At 45.7% G+C, this 24,945-nt stretch overlaps 1 protein-coding gene across 11 annotated transcripts in view; it reads right to left on the bottom strand.

Annotated features, from left to right (window-relative positions):
- The window catches only part of ncor2 (nuclear receptor corepressor 2), a 501,645-nt gene that overhangs the window by 446,163 nt on the left and 30,537 nt on the right, over nt 1-24,945 (bottom strand). For all 11 annotated transcript variants that reach the window (XM_041202112.1, XM_041202119.1, XM_041202114.1 and 8 more), the window contains exons 2-3: nt 12,406-12,594; nt 705-832 (exon numbers count right to left, since the gene is read on the bottom strand). In XM_041202112.1, the coding sequence (XP_041058046.1) occupies nt 705-832; nt 12,406-12,510 (233 nt within the window). In that variant the 5' untranslated portion in view covers nt 12,511-12,594. The remainder of the gene's footprint in view (nt 1-704; nt 833-12,405; nt 12,595-24,945) is intronic.

Here is a 24,945-nt window from a genome sequence, read left to right as displayed (position 1 = left end):
GCACAGTCAGCGGGTCAGTGCCGAGGGGGTGCCGCACAGTCAGCGGGTCAGTGCTGAGGAAGCACAGCACTGACTGTAGTATAAGGGTCTGGCACATATGAGATTGATGTGGGACTGAGTACAGTACCACCCACACAGTGATATAAAAAGGCACACGACCTAGTGTCAGTGTGATGTTGAGTAGAGATGTGTTAAGTCCTAGACATGGAGATAGCTTTTTGCCTGTACCCTTTACTGTATATATGTGTACAGTTACAAGTAGTTAATAAAAAGACTTGTTCTTAACATTCAGAACCTGGGGACCATGGTTCGAATCCTGCCATGGCAATTGGTGAAATTTGAATTCAATAAAAAAAATCTGGAATTAACAGTCTGATGATATCATGAAACCGTTGTCAATTGTTGTAAAATCCCATACGGTTCCCTGTTGCTTTCTCCATGGCAACACCTCGGCCAATCAGATTCATCTTACCAACCAATCAGCAACCTTTATTCCTGTAGTATAAATTGTTGTGATCGCTTGAAATTTGGCATTCTTGCATTTGTCTTGAGTGAGAGATGAAAAGCTTCAGCAACATGTCTTTCTTTACAGTAATATAATGAGATTAGTGAAAGCTCATGACATTGAGTAAATAATGTCAGCTGGACTGGTTTATGGAAATGAATTGAAAAGGAAAAGCACAGACTGTAAGTTACAGCCCTACCGGTCAGTTGCTGACTGGAATTCGGACAGGAGGGAAGGTCTCCGGCGAAGCTGCTGGTTTCGCCCTCCAGCAGACAAAATGGGTCCATAGCCCCTGGAGTGGCTGGGAAACTCAGAAATCGCTATATCCTGGAAAAAAAAAACATTATTTTAGAATTTGAAATTGTTTTCATTCCCCAAATATTTCTTTGCCAAGATTCTGTCAAATGATTGTACCACAACTAGACATAACCAAGAATGATCATCAGGGCCTGAGATTAATATCGCTCATGCCTGGAGTTGATGGCAACATGATGCTAAACACAATTCCAGGATAAAACCTGGAACACGATTCAGAATGTCTGTTCAATTCATTCACGGGATGTGGGCATCGCTGGCTGGGCCAGCATTTATTGCCCATCCCTAGATGCCCTTGAGAAGGTGGTGGTGAGCTGCCTTCTTGAACCGCTGCAGTCCATGTGGTGTAGGTACACCCACAGTGCTGTTAGGAAGGGAGTTCCAGGATTTTGACCCAGTGACAGTGAAGGAACGGCGATATATTTCCAAGTCAGGATGGTGGGCAACTTGGAGGGGAATTTCCAGGTGGTGGCGTTCCCATGTGTCTGCTGCCCTTGTCCTTCTAGTCGGTAGAGGTCTCAGGTTTGGAAGGTGCTGTCAGAGGAGCCTTGGTTAATTCCTGCAGTGCATCTTGTAAATAGTACACACTGCTGCTACTGTGCGTCGGTGGTGGAGGGAGTGAATGTTTGTGGATGTGGTGCCAATCAAGCGGGCTGCTTTGTCCTGGATGGTGTCGAGCTTCTTGAGCGTTGTGGGAGCTGCACTCATCCAGGCAAGTGGGGAGTATTTCATCACACTCCAGGACTCTCAAGGATGGTCTTCTATGGGAGGGTTCATAGGTTAGGGGGATGGTCTTTGATGGAGGAAGTTAGAATTCAAGAGCAGACCAGATATCATTCAATGTTACTGACTTTCCCACCTTGTGGAGAGGTACATGGCAGGAATCAATGTTGATGTTAAAAACTACCAGAACATTTGTGACCATGATACAACAAAGGAAGGATCTGAACAGAGTAGAGTGAGAGACACTGTTCCCGTTTGTGGAAGGATTGAGAACCAGAGGGCAATGATTTAAGGTGATTGGATATAAAAAATAGAGGGGACGTGATGAAAAACTATTTTACTGAGCGAGTGGTTAAGATCTGGAATGCACTGCCTGAGTGTAGTGGAGGCAGATTCAATTGAGGATTTCAGGAGAGAATTGGATCATCACCTGAAGAGAAACCATTTTCAGGGCTATGAGGAACAGACGGTGAGTGGGACTGGCTGAGTTACTCTTGCCAGCAGGGACATGACAGGCCGAATAGGGTCACTGGTCAGTGAGTGGGACTGGCTGAGTTACTCTTGCAGAGAGCCAGCAGGGACATGACAGGCCGAATAGCCTTCTAAACAAAAACGATCTTATGATTCCGCAAGAGACCTGCTTAATATTTAATGGAACCAGTCAAATGGTGACAGGGGTTGATCAAATGGTTAATGGAATCAACAAAATGGTTACAGGGGAAGCAGCCAAATGGTTATAAGGAACGGCACCAATCTTTTGCTTACTTCACCAAGTTACCAAGACGACTGGGAATATGAGAGTGAATAATCTATGTTGGGTTTTAACTTATCTCAAATTGTAAAGGGAGTTGGAAGTGAGGTTGAAGTCAGCCATGATTTTACTGAAGAGTGGAGCAGCTCAAGGAGCTGAATGGCCTAATCCTGCCCCAATTTCTTATGTTCTTAGGTTTGATGCATTTGATGCAGAACACGTCAAACATTAAAGATTTGATGCAGGTAGTCACACTGAAAAAGAATTTTAGGCCCTGGCACTGCAGTGGTTGCTGTTCACTCAGACAGTTCCTGACTCGTTTTTGTGAAACTGTTTCATAAGTAAAATCAAAACACTGCAAACCTTTCATATAAATAACCCACTTCCTCAGCCTAGTCACATGCAAATAACAGCATTTCAGAAACGTGAGTGACTGGGCCTTTAGTATGTTATGCAAATGCTAACAAAATGCTCAAGAAACAAACATTTAGACAAATCCAGAGTGTTCCTGTGACCAACTATGTAACACAGAGAGATGAATTTTCACAGAGTCAGCCCAGCTCCTGAGGCCTTCAATAATGGCAGGCAGGGCCTGGATGAGGAAGTCCTACCCCCATTTCTGGCAAATCACATTTTTGCCGACATGGGGAAATGGACAGGGCATGAATCACACGGGCAGGAAACCTAAACTCAGTAGGGCCATTTGAAATTAGTGCTGGATTCAAAAGATCCCATTTTTTAATCCATAGTGTGGGAACCACAATTTATGGCAGCAGACATGCTCTTGAAAGATGGGTGTGTTTTAAGTGTCATGATCTGTAGTGATTTAAATCCACAGCCCTGTAAAAAATAAAAAAAGCACAGATTTCAGCTTACATTTAGTGGAAAATGCAGACATTTGCTGGAGTGCTTTAACTGACTTTGATTGATTTTGAATGAGAGTATTTTTTAGTATCAAGTGTGAGAGCTCTCTTAAATTGCTACTGTCATGACTCATTGGGGATCGTGTGCTGCAATATCAACCGCCACTGCTCCCCAAGCCATGACAACTGTGAAAAGGTTTGATCAACCCACCTAACTGTATAATTTAGGTTAACAGAATACAAGCACCAGGTTTGTAAACTTAATAAGTAAACAACTGTTTATTGAACAAATTGTCTTTAACCAGTGGCAAAAGAAAGAAATATGAACTAATTTCTAACTCTATAACCTAAACTCTACCCTTTCGTAAATCCCTACACACACACATACAAGACACACAAAAATATGGATTTTCCGGGTGGGGTAAAACAATTCAATAGCACCAATTCCGGAGTACAGGATTCGATGGGCTGATTTTGACTGATGTCTTCCAAATTCCTTTCAGTTCTTTGTTGATGGCACGAGGTGGTCTTCCAGCACCTTCAGTCTTTAGTTAATTGGTTGAGCACTTTCCCTTACAATGTCTCTGATGGTGATTTTCCAGTGTTCCTCTTGACAGGGGTTTTCAGAGAGAGAGAGCATGTTGTAGAGATATGAGGAGAAAAAGCCAGCTAGCTAATATTATAGAATTACTGGAATCTTACACACACAGGAGCAAGAGGTTTTAGGTCTTTTTCTTTTCAGGCTAGGAGCTATTCTGCTGCACTGCTCTCACACAAAACCTGGTCACCTGGTCTGGAGCCAATTAAAAAGTTCTGGCCAGGCAATTCCCCATTAGACTGGACTCCTCCTCGGCACCATTCTGTCTTTAATGGCACACTCTGGTCCAGGACAGCAACATTGTATATACCCCACATAATGTTCCAGTAGGCATGTCTTTCAAACTGCAGCCATTGTAATTTTAGTCCACAGTCCAACAGAAATAAAAGATATGTTCTTCACAGTTAGAAGTTCTATGGATAATTCTATTACCCAGAAACTAATTTTCAGCAACTAATGATGGAGTTGCTGCATCCTTAATCAAACTTACCGTCACAGCTCAAGTACAATCCTTTGTTAAAGCCTTCATTGTTCCTTTCTTTCCAAGTAAATGATATTAATACATAGAAAGCAAATGTACTTTAAGTAAAAATGATTTGTACATTTTTAATTTAATGAAATGAATTATTCTCACATTTAACACTGGAAAAATGAAAATTGTATTGACTGGCAGGAAAGTCAGCTCCTCAGCACAGTCTGCATTAATAGCATAAGCCCATAAATATATTTCCCACCAATTTCTGATTTAAAAAGGAATTTAATTCCTACTGGTCTTCCTGGATTATTTGCAAAATAATTCCAATGGTGGTGCTGTTTTTACGCTGTGGGCAGTGAAGATTGTGTGTGTCAGTAAAGAGGCAGCTCTGGGCTAGAGTAACAACATAACCACTCAGACTCTCTTGCCTGAACTCCCTATCTGCACATTTCCAAATGGGAATGCCAAATTGACAAAGATGTCATGGATACAAGACAAAGGAAGTGTTTACAGTAATGGTAAAGACTAAAGAAGGTCACATTAAGCAGATTGTACAATCCATTGAAAATCAATGCCATATGTTGAACTGTGCAATGCAAACCATTGCAGGACATTTTCCAACTGAACAATCAAAGATTCTGATTCTTTGGTCGGGATTTTCCGCCTTCGTTCGCGGCAGGCATCATGGTGGGCGGGAGTGGAAAATATGGCGGGAAGCCTGAAAATTGGTTTTACGACATTGCAAAGGCAGTTTGTGATTGTGCGCGGCAGCCTTCAATGGCAGGCCGCGATTCCCACTAGTGCACGGCGGCAACATCACTCAATATATTTGCATCTCATTGTAAGGACTCCTCAGCGGAATCATCCCTCCGCACTGGGTCTTCCGGGCACAGCGACGTGCAATTAGAACAAGGCAAAATACTGCAGGTCCTGGGAATCTGAAACAAAAACAAAGTGCTGGGAAAACTCAGCAGGTCTGACGGCATCTGTGGAAAGAAAGACAGAGTTAACGTTTCGAGTCCGTAGGACTCTTCGAGGAGAGTTATATGGACTCGAAACATTAACTCTGACTTTCCACAGTTGCTGTCAGGCTTGCTGAGTTTTCCCAGCACTTTATGTTTTTGTGTGTAATTCGGACAATGTGTTTTACAGCGAGGTATAAGCAAAGTCCACCTGGCGACCTGCACTTCACTCATAACCTCGAGGTTCGTTCATCTACCTTGCTTCGCACAGCACTTGTGGTAATCAGCGTCAGGCTTCTCATCGGTTTCACTGCAAGTCTCTACATACCAGAACAGCTTTTAATGGGCTGCAGGGTTAGGGTTCCATTGGGAAAGTGGGAAGAACAGGCCTCAGGCAGAGGAAGGGGCTGCAGGGCTAGGGCTCCACTGGGGGTACGAGTGGGTAGGGTGCACTCAGACACATGACTAGGAGAGGGTGCCGTGGAGAGGGAGGGGGGGTGGGGTGGGGAGGGGAGGGGAGGGGAGGGGAGGGGAGGGGAGGGGAGGGGAGGGGAGGGGAGGGGAGGGGAGGGGAGGGGAGGGGGGGGTGGGGAGGGGAGGGGGGAGGGGAGGGGAGGGGAGGTGGGGAGGGGAGGGTAGGGGGTGGGGAGGGGAGGGTAGGGGGTGGGGAGGGGTGGGGAGGGGAGGGTAGGGGGTGGGGTGGGGAGGGGAGGGGAGGGGAGGGGAGGGGGGGTGGTGGGGAGGGGAGGGGACGGGGGGGTGGGGTGGTGGGGAGGGGAGGGGAGGGGAGGGGGGGAGGGGAGGGGAGGGGGGGTGGGGCTTTGGGGAGGGGGGGAGCTGTGGGGAGGAGGGGTGGGGAGGGGGGGGGAGGGGTGGGAGGGGGGGTGGGGGGGTGGGGAGGGGAGGGGGGGTGGGGGGGGGTGGGGAGGGGACGGGGGGGTGGGGTGGTGGGGAGGGGTGGGGAGGGGAGGGGGGGGGGAGGGGGGGTGGGGAGGGGACGGGGGGTGGGGAGGGGAGGGGAGGGGTGGGGGGGTGGGGAGGGGACGGGGGGTGGGGAGGGGACGGGGGGTGGGGAGGGGAGGGGAGGGGAGGGGAGGGGAGGGGGGGTGGTGGGGAGGGGAGGGGGGGTGGGGGGGTGGGGAGGGGACGCGGGTGGGGAGGGGAGGGGAGGGGAGGGGAGGGGGGTGGTGGGGTGGGGGGGTGGGGTGGAGTGGTGGGGAGGGGTGGGGGGGAGGGGAGGGGGGTGGGGGTTTGGGGAGGGGGGGGAGCTGTGGGGAGGAGGGGTGGGGAGAGAGGGAGGGGTGGGAGGGGGGGTGGGGTGGTGGGGAGGGGGGGTGGAGTGGTGGGGAGGGGAGGGGGGGGTGGTGGGGAGGGGAGGGGGGGAGGGGAGGGGGGGTGGGGGTTTGGGGAGGGGGGTGGGGTGGTGGGGAGGGGAGGGGGGGTTAGCATCTTCAGCACCAGGATGGGGAGAGAATGACATAAGGCACTTGGGGCCAGAATGGAAGGAGTGCTGTCTGAAAGTGCCTCAGTTTACATTGTTGAGCTTGCAAAGACTGTCCTTGTCCTTGTCCCAGTCCAGGCAGGGGGCAGCATGTCAGTCGTGCCCAGCATGTTGTGTGCAGGGCATTGTGGTAACATCATGCACCTCAGTCGGTGGGGTTTCTGGAATAATACTGGACCACAGGTGGCACACTTTGTCAGGGGAGGCATCTGCAGCCTACAGACAGGGGGAAGGCATTGTAAGGCATTCCAAGGGTGTGTTGGGGGGGATATACGTTTAACTGTGTAAGTGGCCTCAAGATGGGGGTGGTGTGGAGAGAGATGGTGGTATAGTGATACTGTCACTGGACTAGTAATCCAGAGGCCCAGCCCAATGTTCTTTTGCATAGGTTCTCAGGGTTAGGCAGGATACAGATTTGGGGTTACTATCAGATCAACCATGATCTTATTAAATGACAGAGCAGTCTGAAGGGGCCGAATGGCCTACTCCTGCTCCTTGTTCATATGCTCGTATGTCCACATGGGAGATAGGCACATCTACCTCAAGATGTTCAGGGACTAATGACCGGATATCCACCACAATCACAATGGCATCAGGGAATACAGGGGGAGGATCGAGAGGTCTCGGAGGGAGGGAAGCCTGAATATTAAGCTCCTCCGGGACAAAGGGAGGGGTTTCCATACTCGCACAAGGAGGGCCCAGGCTGATCTGGCAATGAGAGCTCAGCACCGTGACATTCCAAAATGCAGTGATGACACAAAATAAAAGTGAGCAGCAGCTCTGCTAGTGAGGGCTCTGAGGGTGGTATGGAGGGAAGATACATGCACTGGGTTGGGGGGGTGCGATTAAATGGGCACCCAACTGAACTGTGCATTTCCAAATGAGGAGAGAGGCATAGCTGAAACTTTAGGAGCCTTTCAAAGACAATGCAGGGATTCAGGGAAGTGAAGCAATGATGTGCACTCATGCAAGATTAATCCCGCAAAGTGGCACTAATCGATCTCCTTGTATTAACCCCTTGTTCACAGAATGGAAACTCCGCAGAGCAATTGGTGAACTGGACAGGCCACTGGCCAATCACAGAGAGAAGTAGTGGCTATGACTGAATCTGTTTGAAAATTTAAATGGCGTGCAAGCTTACTCCAAAGCTGCAAGAAACTACCACAGTCTCTGATTGATAGATGATGTCAGGGTTCATCTTCCTTTGAGTGGCAGAGCAGCTCATTCCACAAGCAAGTTTTACTGAAAGGAAAGTTAAAGTAAGATGGAACATGCGAAGGCAGGTTTAACCCTTTGGATTAAAGAAAGAATTCAACATATCAAAGAACAAAGAAAAGTACAGCACAGGAACAGGCCCTTCGGCCCTCCAAGCCTGCGCCGATCATATTGCCCATCAACTAAAACATTTTGCACTTCCGGGGTCCGAATCCTTCTATTCCCATCCTATTCATGTATTTGTCAAGCTGCCTCTTAAACATCACTATCGTACCTGCTTCCACCACCTCCTCTGGCAGCGAATTCCAGACACTCCCCTCCCTCTGCGTAAAAAACTTGCCCTGCACATCGCCTTTAAAGTTTTCTCCTCTCACCTTAAATCTATGTCGCCTAGTAATTGACCCTTCCAACCTGGGAAAAAGCTTCTGACTATCTACTCTGTCCATGCCACTCATAATTTTGTAAACTTCTATCAAGTCACCCCTCAATCTCCATCTAGTGAGAACAATCCGAGTTTCTCCAACCTCTCCTCATAGCCAATAACCTCCAGACCAGGCAGCATCCTAATAAACCTCCTCTGCACCCTCTCCAATGCCTCCACATCCTCCTGGTAATGTGGTGACCAGAACTGCACACAATATTCCAAGTGTGGCCTAACCAAGGTTCTATACAGCTGCAGCATGACTTCCCAGCTTTTATACTCAATGCCCCTGCCAATGAAGGCAAGCATGCCATATGCCTTCCTGACTACCTTATCCACCTGCATTGCCACTTTCAGTGACCTGTGGACCTGTACACCCAGATCCCTCTGCCCGTCAATGCATTTAAGGGTTCTGCCATTTACTGTATAATTCATACCTGTATTAGACCTTCCAAAATGCATTATCTCACATTTGTCTGGATTAAACTCCATCTGCCATTTCTCCGCTCAAGTCTCCAACCGATCTATATCCCGTTGTATCCTTTCACAATCCTCTTCACTATCTGCAACTCCTCCAACCTTAGTGTCGTCTGCAAACTTACTAATTAGACCAGTTACATTTTCCTCCAAATCATTTACGTATACTACAAACAGCAAAGGTCCCAGTACTGATCCCTACGGAAATCCACTCGTCAAGCTCTCCATTCAGAAAAGCATCCTTCCACTGCTACCCTCTGTCTTCTATGACCAAGCCAATTCTGTATCCATCTTGCCAGCTCACCACTGATCCCGTGCGACTTTACCTTCTGTACCAGTCTGCCATGAGGGACCTTGTCAAAGGCCTTACTGAATTCCATGTATATAACATCCACTGCCCTTCCATCATCGATCATCTTTGTCACTTACTCAAAGAACTCGATCAAGTTAGTCAGATATGACCTCCCCTTCACAAAACAATGCTGTCTCTCACTAATACGCCCATTTCCTTCCAAATGGTAGTAAATCCTGTCATGAAGAATCTTCTCCAATAATTTCCCTACCACTGACGTAAGGCTCACCGGCCTGTAATTTCCTGGATTATCCACTACCCTTCTTAAACAATGGAACAACGTTGGCCGTTCTTCAGTCCTCTGGGACCTCACCCACAGCCAATGAGGATACGAAGATTTCTGTCAAGGCCCCAGCAATCTCCTCCCTTGCCTCCCTCAGTACTCTGGGGTAGATCCCATCTGGCCCTGGGAACTTATCCAGCTTAATATTCTTCAAGACACCTAACACCTCCTCTTTTTTGATCTCCACATGATCCAGGCTATCTACACACTCTTCCCTAGACAAATCAACCGCTAAGTAATTCTCTTTGGTGAATACTGATGAGAAGTATTCATTTAGTATCTCTCCCATTTCTTCTGGCTCCACACACAGATTCCCACCTCTGTCCCTGAGTGGGCCTACCCTTTCCCTGGCTACCCTCTTGCTTTTTACATATGTATAAAAGGCCTTGGGATTTCCCTTAATCCTGGCTGCCAGTGACTTTTCATGACCCCTTTTAGCCCTCCTGACTCTTTGCTTAAGTTTCTTCCTACTCTCTTTATATTCCCCACGGGCTTCATCTGTTCCCAGCCTTCTAGCCCTTATGAATGCTTCCCTTTTCTTTTTGACTAATCTCACAATATCCTTCCTTATCCAAGGTTCCTGAAACTTGCCATACTTATCCTTCATCCTAGCAGGAACATGCCGGTCCTGTATTCTTATCAACTGACGTTTGAAAGCCCCTCACATGTCAGTTGTTGATTTGCCCTCAAACATCCGCCTCCGGTATAGATTCCTCAGTTCCTGAATAATATTGTTATAATTAGCCTTCCCCCAATTAAGCACCTTAACCCCAGGACTCCTGTTATCCTTATCCATCAGTACCTTGAAACTTACTGAATTATGGTCACTTTACCCGAAATGCTCTCCTGCTAAAACTTCGACCACCTGGCCGGGTTCATTCCCTAATACCAGGTCCAGTATTGCCCCTTCCCTAGTTGGACTGTCTACATATTGTCTCAGGAAGCCCTCCTGGATACACCTTACAAATTCTGCACCATCCAAACCCCTAGCACTAAGTGATTCCCAGTCAATATAGGGAAAGTTAAAATCACCCACTACAACAACCCTATTGCTCTTACATCTTTCCAAAATCTGCTGACATAACTGTTCCTCAATCTCCCGCCGGCAATTGGGAGGCCCATAGTAAACCCCCAACATTGTGACTGCACCCTTCCTATTCCAGAGCGCTACCTGGATATTGCCTTGCTGCATGAGCCCACCGAGGTGTCCTCCTGTGGTACAGCTGTGATATTCCTCTAAACCAGCAGTGCAACTCCCCCACCTCTTCTACATCCCTCTCTATCCTGCCTGAAACATCTCAATCCTGGAATGTTTATCTGCCAATCCTGTCCATCCTTCAACCAAGTCTCTGTAATAGCAATAACTTCATAGTCTCAAGTACTAATCCAAGCTCTAAGCTCATCTGCCTTGCCTGTTATATTTCTCGCATTGAAACAAAGGCATTTCAGACCCCCAGTCCCACTGTGTTCAGTAATTTCTCCTTGCCTGCCCTTCCTCTTAGTTCTAACTGGCCATATTCACTAGTTCCCAGTCATTTATTTCACCTGCTGACCTATTGCTCTGGTTACCCCCCTGCCATACTAGTTTAAACCCTCCTGAGTGACATTAGCAAACCTCGCAGCCAGGATATCGGTTCCCCACCAGTTTAGATGCAACCTGTCCTTCTTGTACAGGTTCCACCTGCCCCGGAAGAGATCCCACTGATCCAGATATCGGAAACCCTCCCTCCTATACCATCTGTTCAGCCGCATGTTTAGCCTATTTCTAGCCTCAGATTACAACCCTAGAGGTCCTATTTTTTAACTTTCTGCCTAACTCCCTGAACTCCCGCTGCAGGAACTCGTCACTCTTCCTGCCTATGTCGTTAGTACCAATGTGTCCAACGACCTCTGGCTGTTCTCCCTCCCCCTTCAGAATGTCCCGTACCTGATCAGAGACGTCCTGGACCCTGGCACCAGGGGGGCAACATACCATCTTGGTGTCTTTTTCATGACCACAGAAGCGCCTATTTGAGCCCCCGACTATTAGAGTCCCCTATGACAATTGCTCTTCTGTGCTTTGACCCCCCACCCCGCTGAACAACAGAGCCAGCCGTGGTGCCACTGCTCTGCTACTGCTATTGTTTTCCCCTGATAGGCCATCCCCCCCAACAGTATCCAGAACGGTATACCTGTTAGAGAGGGGGACAGCGACAGGGGATTTCTGCACTGACTGCCTGCCCCTTCTAGCGGTCACCCATCTATCTGTCTGTACCTTGGGTGTGACCATGTCTGTAAAACTCCTGTCAATGACGCTTTCTGCCACCTGAATGCTCCTAAGTGCATCCAACTGCTGCTCCGACCGATCCATGCGGGTCTGTGAGGAGCTACAATTGGGGATACTTGCTGCAGATGTAGTTGTCCGGGACACTTGAAGCATCACAGATTTCCCACATCCCACAGGTGAAGCACTTCACCCCAGCAACTGCCATTTCTAGAACTATTTAATAAATTAATTTAAATCTAATAACTGTTTATTGACTCCTTATTAACTATATGTTCCCTAGGGCTAGATTTCTACAATAAATGCTAAATTCTAAGAACAGTAATCCCCTGCTTCTGGTCTAGATACCTTCTACTTATTGTATCATTGGATAATTGTAGCTTAAAGTGATTTTTGTAAGACAGTGTGATCTGAACCCATCACAGACAGGAAAGTACAAGATTATTGTAAAGACTGATTTGGTGCTGCTGCTGAAATACTTGGTCAGTTACTGAAGAGTGTGATCAAAGGGAGAAGAGCAGCTCACGTTCTGAGTGTACGTATAACTTCCTGTAATGTATTTGTGACTAACTGGTGCATATCACCCGAACACACAGGGTAGTTTCCAATTTCCATTGGAATTAATTGGAATAAAAACCAGAAGAAGTTGTTACCAAATTGTTACTAATGATGATGGTAACGTAACAACGGCATCTCCTTACCGTCTGTGACCTGGTTAAATGAAGTTCAAATGGCGGAGTGTGAGCGGGGAATCTTTGCTCTGGTCGCAGCCTGTTGTGCGTTACAGGCTGATTCGATCCTGACATGATTGAAATCAATCACCTCTAACTAGTGAAAGAAGAAATCCCTGGAGTTATCTGCATTCGGACTCTGCCAACCACATCCAAGTTCTGTAAAAAAAAAAAATGAAAGAAAAACTAAATCTCACTTTAATCAAATCATGGCCTATATTTACTAGAAAAATACATGATCATAAACAGATGGCTTGGACAAAACTATCTGAAAATATTTTTATTCAGAGTTAATACTTGACTCAGTTACAAACTTGGATAAAAAACACAAATATTGCCAAAATATTTCCTTGTTTTTATTCCATAGATCGCTATTTAAACAAGATCAAAACCATGTGCCAAAAATGGTTTAAATTTCCTGCGACTTATTTGAATGTATGGAGAGCAGCAGGAAGAATTCCATTATCTCCGTAAAACTGAGAGCCAACACAAGTGGCCTATACATTTACTCTGAATATTTTCAGCATGAGTCATCAACTTGGCAAATAAACATTTCCAATTTCTAAAGAATGAATGACACATCCAACTGGCTATAAAAATTTAACCATTTAAATGATTTATAAAGCCTTTGTTAAGACTGCTGGACTTTATAAAACAGCTATGTTGTAAACTGTCTCCTTTGATTCATGGTAAAAAAGAATAGTGGAGAGGGGTATGTGACTTCCTACTAGTTCCACCTGGTAGTAAGCCCATGTAACCTGGTTGTCATGGGGACAGGGGCCCAGGTCAAGCGCTCTCAAAAGCAAGGTTCCAATTTTTAACATCTAGAGAAAAGGAAAAGGCAGCCAGCCTTACCTACCGGAAGAGAAAGCGGGCAGAATTGTCCCAGATTTGCAGGGTGGGAAAAAGAACATTTTACTCACCAGCCGCAATGGCGGCTTTTCACGCCATATCGTCCCTCATTAATCATGCACTCCTGGGAAACATGCCGTTTGCCTGCCATGCCATCAGCTCGCTGCTAACGCACACCAATGCCACATTTAAAGTGCAGCCACACACATGCCTCTCGGTGCTTCCAGCACAGGGACTGCTACACAGAAGACATGCCCCCAAAAGGCAAAAAGACTGCAGCCCCCTCGATTCAGTGACATGTCCCTGGAATGTCTTTCGGAGACTGTGGGGGTCCACTCTGATGTCTTCTACCCCCCACTCTACCCCAATCTCACCACTCTGGCTTGGGAGGCGATGACAGTGGTGATCAGTGCCAATGCTGCACAGAAGAGGTTGGCCATCCAATGCAGAAAGATAATGATCACATCCATGTAGCCAGGGTAAGGCAACCATCTCATCACTCTAAACTCTCACACTTAAGCCCATCACACATTCACTGGCATCTCACTCACTGCCAGCTCAAGGGACATCACCTCTCACTCTCTCACACACACCTTCACATCTCCATCTGGCCTCATCTCCTCTGGACACTGCCTCCACAGCCCTCTCCATCTTGAAGCCACTTTCACAGATCAATATGTGCCCCACACACATCCTTGGATACTGCCCCCCTTCCCCAGTACAGCCCTTGTCTTGCAGCCTCTTCCCTCACCTGAGGCCACTTCTCCCCCTTCCCCAAGCAAGCCCTAACCCTGCAGCCGTTCAAAAGCCACCCCCTCCTTATGGCTGGTCTGGTAGGTAGAGACCTGCCTGTAAGTCCTCCTAAAAGTGCTGTGGTGCTGCCTGTGAAGTCTGGCGCCAATGACGAGTGCTGCCCAAAGCAAGGTAGGCAAACAAACCTCAAAATCCCGAGTGAAGTGCAGCTCGCCAGGTGCATGTCACTTATGTTCAGTTGTGAACCACATCGGCGTGCCCAGTTGATCGAGTGTGGGGGGATGATTTCAGCGAGCTGGGCTTATAATGATATGCATTACAATGAAATCCCAATGTCCAACTGCAGGAAATGCAGCCCACCATTGATGGGCAGAGCAGATGATTATAAACTGGTTTCATGACATCGTGAAACCAATTTTTGGCCTTCCCGCCATATTGTCTGCTCACGCCCGCCAAACATGCTCGACGCCAATGGGCACAGAAAATTCCACCCAGAGAGTCTCCCGGAGAGAGAGCCAGGAAGCTGCTTGAAAAGCGGAGGGAAAGGATGCTTTCTGTTAGCCACCAGGCAGAATGCTGATGGGAGTTTATTCTCGGGTTGAAGAGATGAGACCTGTAGAGATTTAAGGACACTGAAAGATTGAGAAGGAGTCGCTGGGAGTGGCCCTTGCTCCTGGAAATTGGTTCGAGAATTCTCAGAAGACAGAGGGAAACAACTTTTGATGAACACATGACTTTGCGATTCAGTGAAATGGAGAGTAACAAACCCAATGGAAACTGGGGGTAACTTTGAACAGGTTCCTGTAGAAAATACAATCCTGCAGAAAGCGTGGTATAATGCATAAAACACAGCACTGGGTTTTTGGTCATGTTAGGAAGTTAAATGGGGATATCGCTACTGTAGTTTAGTGCATTAGTTCCTACTAAGGAATGTTTAGTTAATATTGATTTAAGCTTGTTACAGTAAAAGTCTTAAAATGTGAATTCTTGCTGTGGAGTTATTTGAGTCAGTCACTGGGAATTCAAATCCGTTTTTAAAAGTTATCAGCCTGTATGGGGGTCATAACAAGTTAGGCGCTCTGGTGGGAGATGAATCCAGAGGTTGTAATGAGTAATTGGAATTTGCCAGAGTTTAAATGAACAAGATTTCAGTTACCTCTGCTGTATTCATTAAAAAGTTAACATGCCGACTTTCACTGCTTAAGTATTTTCAGAGAGGGCTTGTGTGTGTCTTGCAATAGTTAACAAGAGTTCATTTGAAGACTGTGGCAGAGAAAACAGGAGTAGATTTAAAAGAAGGATAGAAAAAGGCAGAGATTCTAAAAGTGTTGGCTCATCACCTAAACCTTGAAGAAGAAAAGGTGATCCCGATAGCATTCAAATTGAGTTAGGCAGAATTAGGTAAAAAAAAAGAAACAACTCAAATTGGAAAGAGAGAGAAATGTGAAAATTTGAATTAGAATTTCAAAGAGTTAGAGAAGTGAGGAAATTTGAACTGGACAATGAAAAGCTTCAATTACACAAACAGGAGGTGGTAGGAAAACTTGACATTGACTCAGATTGAACTCCTGGTTTTGATTTGGCAAGGAACATTTGCTTAGTACCTAAATTCAGTGAGGAAGGAAATGAAACGTATTTTGTGTCATTTGAGAAAATAGCAACAAAGTTGCAATGGCTACTAGAAAGTTGGATAATTTTATCACAGAGTATGTTTGTAGGGGAAGCTTTTAATGTGTATCACCCCTTTCACATAAAAAATCCAATGACTATGATACAGTGAAAACTGCTGGTCTCAATGTCCACGAGTTATTTCTGGAAGCTTACAGGCAAAGGTTAACAAATCTAAGGAAGAAACAGAATCAGACTTTTGAGGAATTTGCCAAAGAAAAGGAAATGATGTTTGATAGGTGGCATAAGATCTGTGAAAAGTAAACAAGAACTTGAAAAGCTTAAAGAAGCAATGTTAATGGAAAATATTAAAAATAGTGTCCCTTTAGGAATAAGATCACGCCTAGAAGATCATAAAGCTTCTAAGATAAGGGCAGCTGCTGTAATGGCTGATATTATAAATTGTCTCACCAGCACGTGAGTAGCAGTAAGATTTTGTTTGCAAATTCACACAGAAACCGGAGAGATAAGAGATTTGATAATGAACAGAATACTGGTTACAGTGAAGAAGATAACATAAATGAAGAGACTGATGACCACGGTCATAAAGAAGTATGGGAGATAAATATGATTCAAGGGCATGAACATGTAATTTTTGTCATAAAAGAAGGCATGTGAAGGTAGAGTGTTGGAAACTAAATACCAAACCTGTAGCACTTGTGGGAGTGCATAGTGTGTCTTCAGGAAATGCTGTAGGGGGATCTTCTGACACACTGGTAGCTTTGAATATAATTACTGTTGAAATTGATCAATGCATAAAAAAACTATAAAAGCTTTGTGTTCAAGGGTGAATGTCTCCATTTTTGTCCAGTAAAGCTTTCAAGCAAATTAATATTCTTCAAGAGGGTCAGTTCAATATTTGATGATGGCAGGTGAAGGAGATATTCTTCCAGAAATTTCACAATATAAAAATGTGTTGATACAGGGTATTAATGGGCTCTGTTGTTTAACTGCTCTGTGGTATAAAGTTAATTTAAAATGTGGTTTAATTTCTGGTATTGCAGTTATGGGATTGTGTCTAAGTTACTTATTAAAGATTTTCTATTAGGAAATGACCCAGCTAGAGGTAAGGCGTTACTGGAAAGGTAGAACATAACACCTGCAAAACATGAACATATAAATTATAAGAATATAATCAAAGTGCCAAAATGGCTGTCGCTTGGATTTAGCAGCTCACAGTACTACAGAATAGAGTTAAATTAAAAATCACTCCAAATACCCAACCGTATGAAGAGCCAAGCATTCCCTAGCCCGCTTGGAAGAGCACCTTGAGGTATATACCACATTGGGTACTGTATATAAGGCAGGGGAGGTCATCACCGACTGCTATAAACAGTTGGAGAGATGGGTGGAACACCACCTTGAGCTGTTTTCGTGAAAGAGTGCTGGCACTGGGGAACTCTAGACACCATAGTAAGCCTGCCTGTCAGGGTAGAACTGGATTTCGAACCCCTAGTGGAGGAGCTTAGCAAAGCTATTGACTCACTTACCCATGGACAAAGCTCCAGGTGCTGACACTACACCGCCTGAACTCATTGAACATAGGAAACTGGCACTCCTGCAGCAACTGCACAAACTTCTGTCTCTGCTGGAGGGAAGGGGCAGTGCCTCAGGAAATGCAAGATGTGAAGATTGTGACCCAGTACAAGAACAAGGGCACCCGCAGCGATTGCAACAGCCAGCGAGGCATCTCCCTGCTGAGCATCACGGGAAACGTTTTCGCCCATTGCCCTGGTCAGAGTGCAGATCCTGGCTGAACGGATCTACCCGGAATCCCAGTGTGGTTTCAGAACTGGAAGGCCTACAATTGACATGATCTTCTCAGTCTGGTAGAGAAATGCCAGGAACAAAGGAGACCACTCTAAACTGCCCTCAACAATCTCACTAAGACTTCAACCATGTGAGCAGAGGTGGTCTATTTAAGCTGCTGGAGAAAACTGGCTGCTCACCAAAGCTGCTCAGTGTGATCTCCTCTTTCCAAGACAACATGCTGGGTAAGGTCAGCTATGACAGGGCAACATCGGAACCCTCGGAGATCCACAATGGGGTCAAACAAGGTTGTGTTCCGGCACCGACACTCTTTGGCCTATTCTTCTCTTTAATGCTGTCATATTCCTTCAGGTCACCTACAGAGGGAGTCTACTTACATACCAGAACTGACTGAAAGCTGTTCAGCCTCACTCACCTGACATTCAAGACAAAGGTGCTCCAAGTCCACATCAGAGAGTTGTTGTACGCTGACAATACCACACGAGCATTCCAAACAAAGACTCTCTCATGCCTGTGAAGAGTTTAGTCTGACCATCAGCATCAGGAAGATAAATGTCACGGCCCAGGATGTTGTCATAGCCCCACCTATCAGCATTGACAATGTGAAGCTGGAGATTGTTGATAGTTTCACATATCGAGGCTCCACAATCACCAGCAATCTGTCACTTGATGCTAAATCAACACACACAACACAAATGCTGCAGCTGTTGTGTCCAAGCTGAGTAAGAGAGTTTGGAACAACAGTAACCTGACCGAGAAACCAAACTGCGAGTCTACCGAGTCTGTGTCCTCAGCCCACTCCTCTACCATGGTGAGACCTGGACAACATATACTAGGCAAGAGAAAAAGTTGAAGAGTTTGTGCAGATGCTACAGGAGTGCCAGTTTCCCATTCTCAATGAGTTCAGACGGTGTAGTGTCAGCACCTGGAGCTTTATCCATGGCAAGCGAGTCAATAGCTTTGCTAAGCAAGAGAAAAGGCTGGAGTGTCTGATTCCAACTGTAATCGGACTGATGTTCCATTGAGCCTGTAAGAGGAAGTGAAGGCGGGGGGAGCTGACCATTATCATCATGAAGCAGACAGCTGACATCCACTAACTAACCAAATATCAGTAGATGCTGCAGCTATGGTTCAGCATATTTCTGTAATTTAACTGTCACCAGTTCTATCTAAGATCCCGTCTGGGGTTAACTAAATTTCTCCTTAATTTGGCAGCCTGTGCACACATCCCCTAAATTCATCAGAACATTGAAATAACCAACATTGTTCCTTGGCATTCTTGAGATGCTTCCAAGAATAAAAATGATGGGTCTTTGGGAGACTTTTTAAAGCAGAAGGAAAAGTAGCAAAATGAAGGGGTTTGGAGAGAGAGTTTTAAAGAGCACAGGTTGTGAAAGGTGTTATGTAAATATTAAATGAGTTAAAATCTCACTCAATGTTTCTGCTTCCTAGTCACTTTAACACTCGAAATGCAGCATCGATCATACAGTCATCCAATAATAGAGCACAGGAGGCCATTTAGCCCATCGTGCCTGTGCTAGCTCCTTGAAATGACAGAGTTTATTTTCTTGACCTTTCATCAATGGAAAGCAAGATCAGGTCAATTGAATCACAAAGTAGTTACAGCACAGAAGGCAGCTATTCAGCCCATCACGACTGTACCGGCTCTCCATAGGAGCAATTCACCAAGTGCCTTCTCCCTTAGTCCTGTACATTCTTCCTCTTCAGGTAATAATCAAATTTCCTCTTCAAAGCTTCGACTGAATCTCAGACAATGCATTTCAGGTCCTAACCACTCGATTGACCCTGTATCCACCACACTCTCACACTTCCAGATCCTGACTACTCGCGATGTGGAAGTTTTTCCCCATGTAGCCATTGCTTCTTTTACCAATTCCTTAAATCTGTGTCCTCTGGATCTCGATGCCTCCACCCATGAGAACGGTTTCTCCCTAACTACTCTGTCCAGCCCCCTCATGGTTTTGAATACCTCTGTCAAATCTCCTCTCAACCTTCTCTTCTCCAAGGAAAACAGCCTCAACTTCTCCAATCTATCTTCATAACTGAAGCTCTTTATCCCTGAAGCCATTCTCATGAATCTTTTCTGCACTCTCTCCAACACCTTCACATCCTTCCTAAAGTGTGGCATCCAAGCTGGGTGCAATAATCTAGCTGAGGCTGAACCAGTATACTAAACAAATTAAATATAACTTCCTTGCTTTTATACTCTATGCCCCATATAACCCAGGGTGCTGTAGGCTTTATTAACCACACCCTCAACCTGTCCTGCCACATTCAATGATTTGTGCACATATACACCCTGGTCCCTCTGCTGCTGCACCCTCTTTAAAATTGTGTACTGTCTCTTTGCGTTCTTCCTACCAAAACGAATTACTTCACACTTCTCTGCATTAAATTTCATCTGCCACCAGTCTGCCCATTCCACCAACCTATGTCCTTTTGAAGTTCTACATCATCCTCCTCACAGTTCACGATGCTTCCGAGTTTCGTGTCATCTGCAAATTTTGAAATTATCCCCTGTACACCAAGGTCTAGGTCATTAATATATATCAGGAAGATCAAGGGTCCCAACAGGCTGATAAATAGATTGTGCCAATCTTCGCTACTTCTGCCATTGACATGAAGTTCCAGAGCTTCAAAAAGCGTAGGCCCAGGGTTCAGCAGCCTGAGTGCAGGCCCAGGACTGGACTGGTGTCTCTGCACTGAGTAAGCTAAAGTTCTACTTTCCAGCAGTTATCTTGATTAAATCTTCTGAGAAATGTGCCACTTTCAGCAAGACAAGAGCAGAATCTTGTGTGGAGACCGCAGCTGAGAAATTACTGCCGAACTAACTGGTATTAGTGAATAAGCAATTTCTGGTGGCAATGCACAAATTGATCCCAGCGTTGAGTGGATTACTTGAGCACCTGCCCACTGATACCTCCACTGGAAATTCCAACTGGTGCTGGGTTTTATTTACTTTACAAGATACCATCTGTGGAGCCACAATCAGGAACCAGGACTACCTGGGACCATTTGGATCTGATCGGAGAATATTTGCCAGATCATTGGCTGCAGTTGAGAACAGGTTCTGCCGCCAGATTTCTCTAGTCACCATGATGGGAATACACGCTGTTAAACATTTCCATGAAAAATATCTCCATTTATGGAAAGAAAAACTAATTGTAACCATCTGGTTCAAATCATCCCAAGAACAGTGCAGGAGCTGCACATGGAGGAGAGGTTTTGTTCAAACCATAAAACAGGAAATCTCATATTTGGTAATTATCACAGGAGACTACATTAAAACACTAAAAGCTGAAACGAAGGCTGAGGATTATATCACTCTGATTATTGTGTGCTCTCACTGTCCTGATAGCTTCTCAAAAAAGGAAATCACTCCTTGTGGGGCCTCAGCTAATTATAATACATATCAATGATTTGGATGAAGGGATCAAATGTACAGTAACTAAATTTTCTATTGGCATCAAGGTAAGCTGTCAAGAGGAAGTAGAGTATTTGCCATGGGGTATAGACAGGCTAAGTAAGTGAGTGGGGAAAAACTTGGCAGATGGAGTATAAAGTGGGTAAATGTGAAGTTATCCACTTTGGCAGGAAGGAGAGAAAAGCAGCATGTTATTTAAATGGAGAGAGGTTACAGAACTCTGAGATACAGAGGGAACTGGGTGTCCCAGTACATGAACCACATTGTGTTAATATGCAGGTACAGCAGGTAATTAGGAAGGCAAATGGAATGTTGTTGTTTATTGCAAGGGGAATGGAATATAAAAGTCAGAATGTTTTACTGCAGCTATACAGGGCCATGGTGAGACTACATCTGGAGCACTGTGTACAGTTTTAACCTCATTTGAAAAAGGATATAACTGCACTAGAAGCAGTTCAGAGAAGGTTCAGTCAACTCATTCCTGGGATGAGGGGCTTATCCGATGAGGAAAGGCTGAGCAGATTGGTCCTATACCCACTGGAGTTTAGAAGAATGAGAGATGATCTTATTGAAAGATATGGAGTGGGATTTTCTGGTCCCACCAGTGACGGGCTTTATCACGGGTCACCACTCTCCAAATTTTCCCATCTCACTGCAACGAAAATCCCAACCATAAGATCACTGAGGGGACTTGACAGGGTAGACACCTGGAGGGTGTTTATTCTTGTGGGGACACCAGAACTCAGGGGCACAGTTCTAGAATAATGGATCTCCCATTTAAGATGCAGATGAAGAGAAATATTTTCTCTCATAGGATTGTTAGTCTGTGGAATTCTCTTCCCCAGAGAGCAGTTGAGGCTAGGACATTGAATATGTTTAAGAATGAGTGAGATAGATTTTTGATAGACAAGGGAGTCAAGTTTATGGGGGGCAGACAGGAGTGGAATTGAGACCACAACCAGATCAGCCATGATCTTAATGAATGACAGAGCTGGCTCAAAAGGCTGAATAGCCTACTCTTGCTCCCAAGTCCTATGTTCCTAAGTCCTGCATTGTCAATGTGACATATTCTCCCAGGAAAAGCAGCTCCATGTCCCCGACTGTTCCCAATTTGATCCTTTACTCTTTCCCACTGGTACAGTGGGAAACTGGTTTAGTCATCCATCACCAGTCAACCTGAACACATCAAGCACCATTGAACCTCACTTCCTTCTGTCAGAACTTCTCACTATTCTAGAACCATCCTGGAGTGCAAAGATAAACACCAGCTTCTAATCTCCACTGCCAACCATCTCCTTAAACATCTCTCCCTACCCCCTCCACCCTAACCTCCAACAATACAATGTACTGATGGGCTTCCAGCTCTATAATGCTTCGACAATCCAATTCAGCTGCTTCTTACAGAGCTCAACAGGGCAGATGCAGGAAAGACATTTCCCCTGGCTGGGGGTGGGGGGTGTGTGTGTCTAGAACCCGGGGACACAGTCTCAGAATAAGATGTAGGGCATTTAGGACTGAGATGAGGAGGGTGGTGAATCTTCGGAATTCTCTACCCCGGAGAGAATAGAAGTTCAATCATTGAGTATATTCAAGACAGAGATTGATAGATTTCTGGGTATTAAAGATGTCCAGGCATATAGAGATAGTGCAGGAAATGCCTAATGCAGATGATTAGCCATGATTTAGATGAATAATGGAGCAGGCTTGAGGGGCTGAATGGCCTACTCCTGCTCCTATTTCCTATGTTCTCTTCACCTGTCTATCAAACCCCTTTCCCTTCCTTAACCTCTTTGACCAAGATTCTGGTCACCTCTCCTAATATCTCCTTCTCTGGCTGGCTGTATATGTTAGTCAGGTTACGTCTCTGTGAAGCATCTTTGCATGTTTTTCCACTTCAAAGATTCTTCTGTTCTGTTAAATGAGGAGGAAACGCGAGTGCAGCAGAAACACTAGGGTGGACCAGTCGGGCTGAATGGCCTGTTTCTGTGCTGTACGTTTGATTCCATTTATAAAGGCAAGTTGGTGTCTTTGATAAAAGGTCAACAGTTACTCCTTGTCTTTCTGTGTAATATTCCCTGCGTCCTGCTCTGTCATGAAGCAGAACGTTAATAAAAGCTGAGTGTTTACTGTAACGCTGCTAGCCAAGGATGGACACAGTGTTTACTGGAACGCTGCTAGCCAAGGATGGACACTGTTCCCTCGGAACTGAACCCCATTGTTATCCTGTTACAACTTGCATGGATACAGCATCTTTAACATAGAAAACGGCCCCAAGATGCTTCACAGGAACACAACAATGAATGGACACTGAAATAACAGGAGATACGAGAAGAGTTGATTAATAGCTTGATCAAAAAGATAGGTTAAGTAGTGTCTTAAAGCACAAAGAGAGGTAGCGAGAGAGCATAAAATGGGGAAATGTGAGGTTTGGAGGAAGAATAGAAAAACAGAATTGTTTTTAAATGTCAAGAAACTATTTATTATTATAAAAACAAAAAAACTGCGGATGCTGGAAATCCAAAACAAAAACAGAACTACCTGGAAAAACTCAGCAGGTCTGGCAGCATCGGCGGAGAAGAAAAGAGTTGACGTTTCGAGTCCTCATGACCCTTCGACAGAACTTGCGTTCGAGTCCAAGAAAGAGTTGAAATATAAGCTGGTTTAAGGTATGTGTGTGGGGGGCGGAGAGATAGAGAGACAGAGAGGTGGAGGGGGGGTGGGTGTGGTGGTAGGGACAAACAAGCAGTGATAGAAGCAGATCATCAAAAGATGTCAACGACAATAGTGCAATAGAGCACATAGGTGTTAAAATTAAAGTTGGTGATATTATCTAAACGAATGTGCTAATTAAGAATGGATGGTAGGGCACTCAAGGTATAGCTCTAGTGGGGGTTTTTTTTTATATAATGGAAATAGGTGGGAAAAGGAAAATCTTTATAATTTATTGGAAAAAAAAAAGGGAAGGGGGAAACAGAAAGGGGGTGGGGATGGGGGAGGGAGCTTACGACCTAAAGTTGTTGAATTCAATATTCAGTCCGGAAGGCTGTAAAGTCCCTAGTCTGGCTGAACTTGTTCTCACACTGAACAATTTCTCCTTCAACTCCTCTCACTTCCTCCAAATAAAAGGTGTGGCTATGGGTACCCGCATGGGCCCCAGCTATGCCTGTCTCTTTATGGGGTATGTGGAACATTCCTTGTTGCAGTCCTACTCCGGCCCCCTTCCACAACTCTTTCTCCGGTACACCGATGATTACTTCGGTGCCGCTTCATGCTCTCGTCAGGACTTGGAAAAATTTATTAATTTTGCTTCCAATCTCCACCCCTCCATCCTTTTCACGTGGTCCATCTCTGACACTTCCCTTCCCTTCCTTGACCTCTCTGTCTCAATCTCTGGTGATAGACTGTCCACCAATATCCATTACAAACCCACCGACTCCCACAGCTATCTCGACTACAGCTCCTCACACCCCGCTTCCTGTAAGGACTCCATCCCATTCTCTCAGTTCCTTCGCCTCCGTCGCATCTGTTCCGATGATGCTACATTCAAAAACATTTCCTCTGACATGTCCTCCTTCTTCCTTAACCGAGGTTTTCCACCCACGGTCGTTGACAGGACCCTCAACCGTGTCCGGCCCATCTCCCGCGCATCCGCCCTCACGCCTTCTCCTCCCTCCCAGAAACATGATAGGGTCCCCCTTGTCCTCACTTATCACCCCACCAGCCTCCGCATTCAAAGGATCATCCTCCGCCATTTCCGCCAACTCCAGCATGATGCCACCACCAAACACATCTTCCCTTCACCCCCCTTATCGGCATTCCGTAGGGATCGCTCCCTCCGGGACACCCTGGTCCACTCCTCCATCACCCTCTACTCCTCAACCCCCTCCTATGGCACCACCCCATGCCCACGCAAAAGATGCAACACCTGCCCCTTCACTTCCTCTCTCCTCACCGTCCAAGGACCCAAACACTCCTTTCAAGTGAAGCAGCATTTCACTTGCATTTCCCCCAACTTAGTCTAC

The sequence above is a fragment of the Carcharodon carcharias genome, chromosome 13 (genome assembly GCF_017639515.1).
Source record: "Carcharodon carcharias isolate sCarCar2 chromosome 13, sCarCar2.pri, whole genome shotgun sequence".
NCBI lineage: Eukaryota > Metazoa > Chordata > Chondrichthyes > Lamniformes > Lamnidae > Carcharodon > Carcharodon carcharias.
The sequence above is the reverse complement of the archived record's forward strand: the minus strand, read 5'-3'. Positions and strand labels throughout refer to the sequence as shown.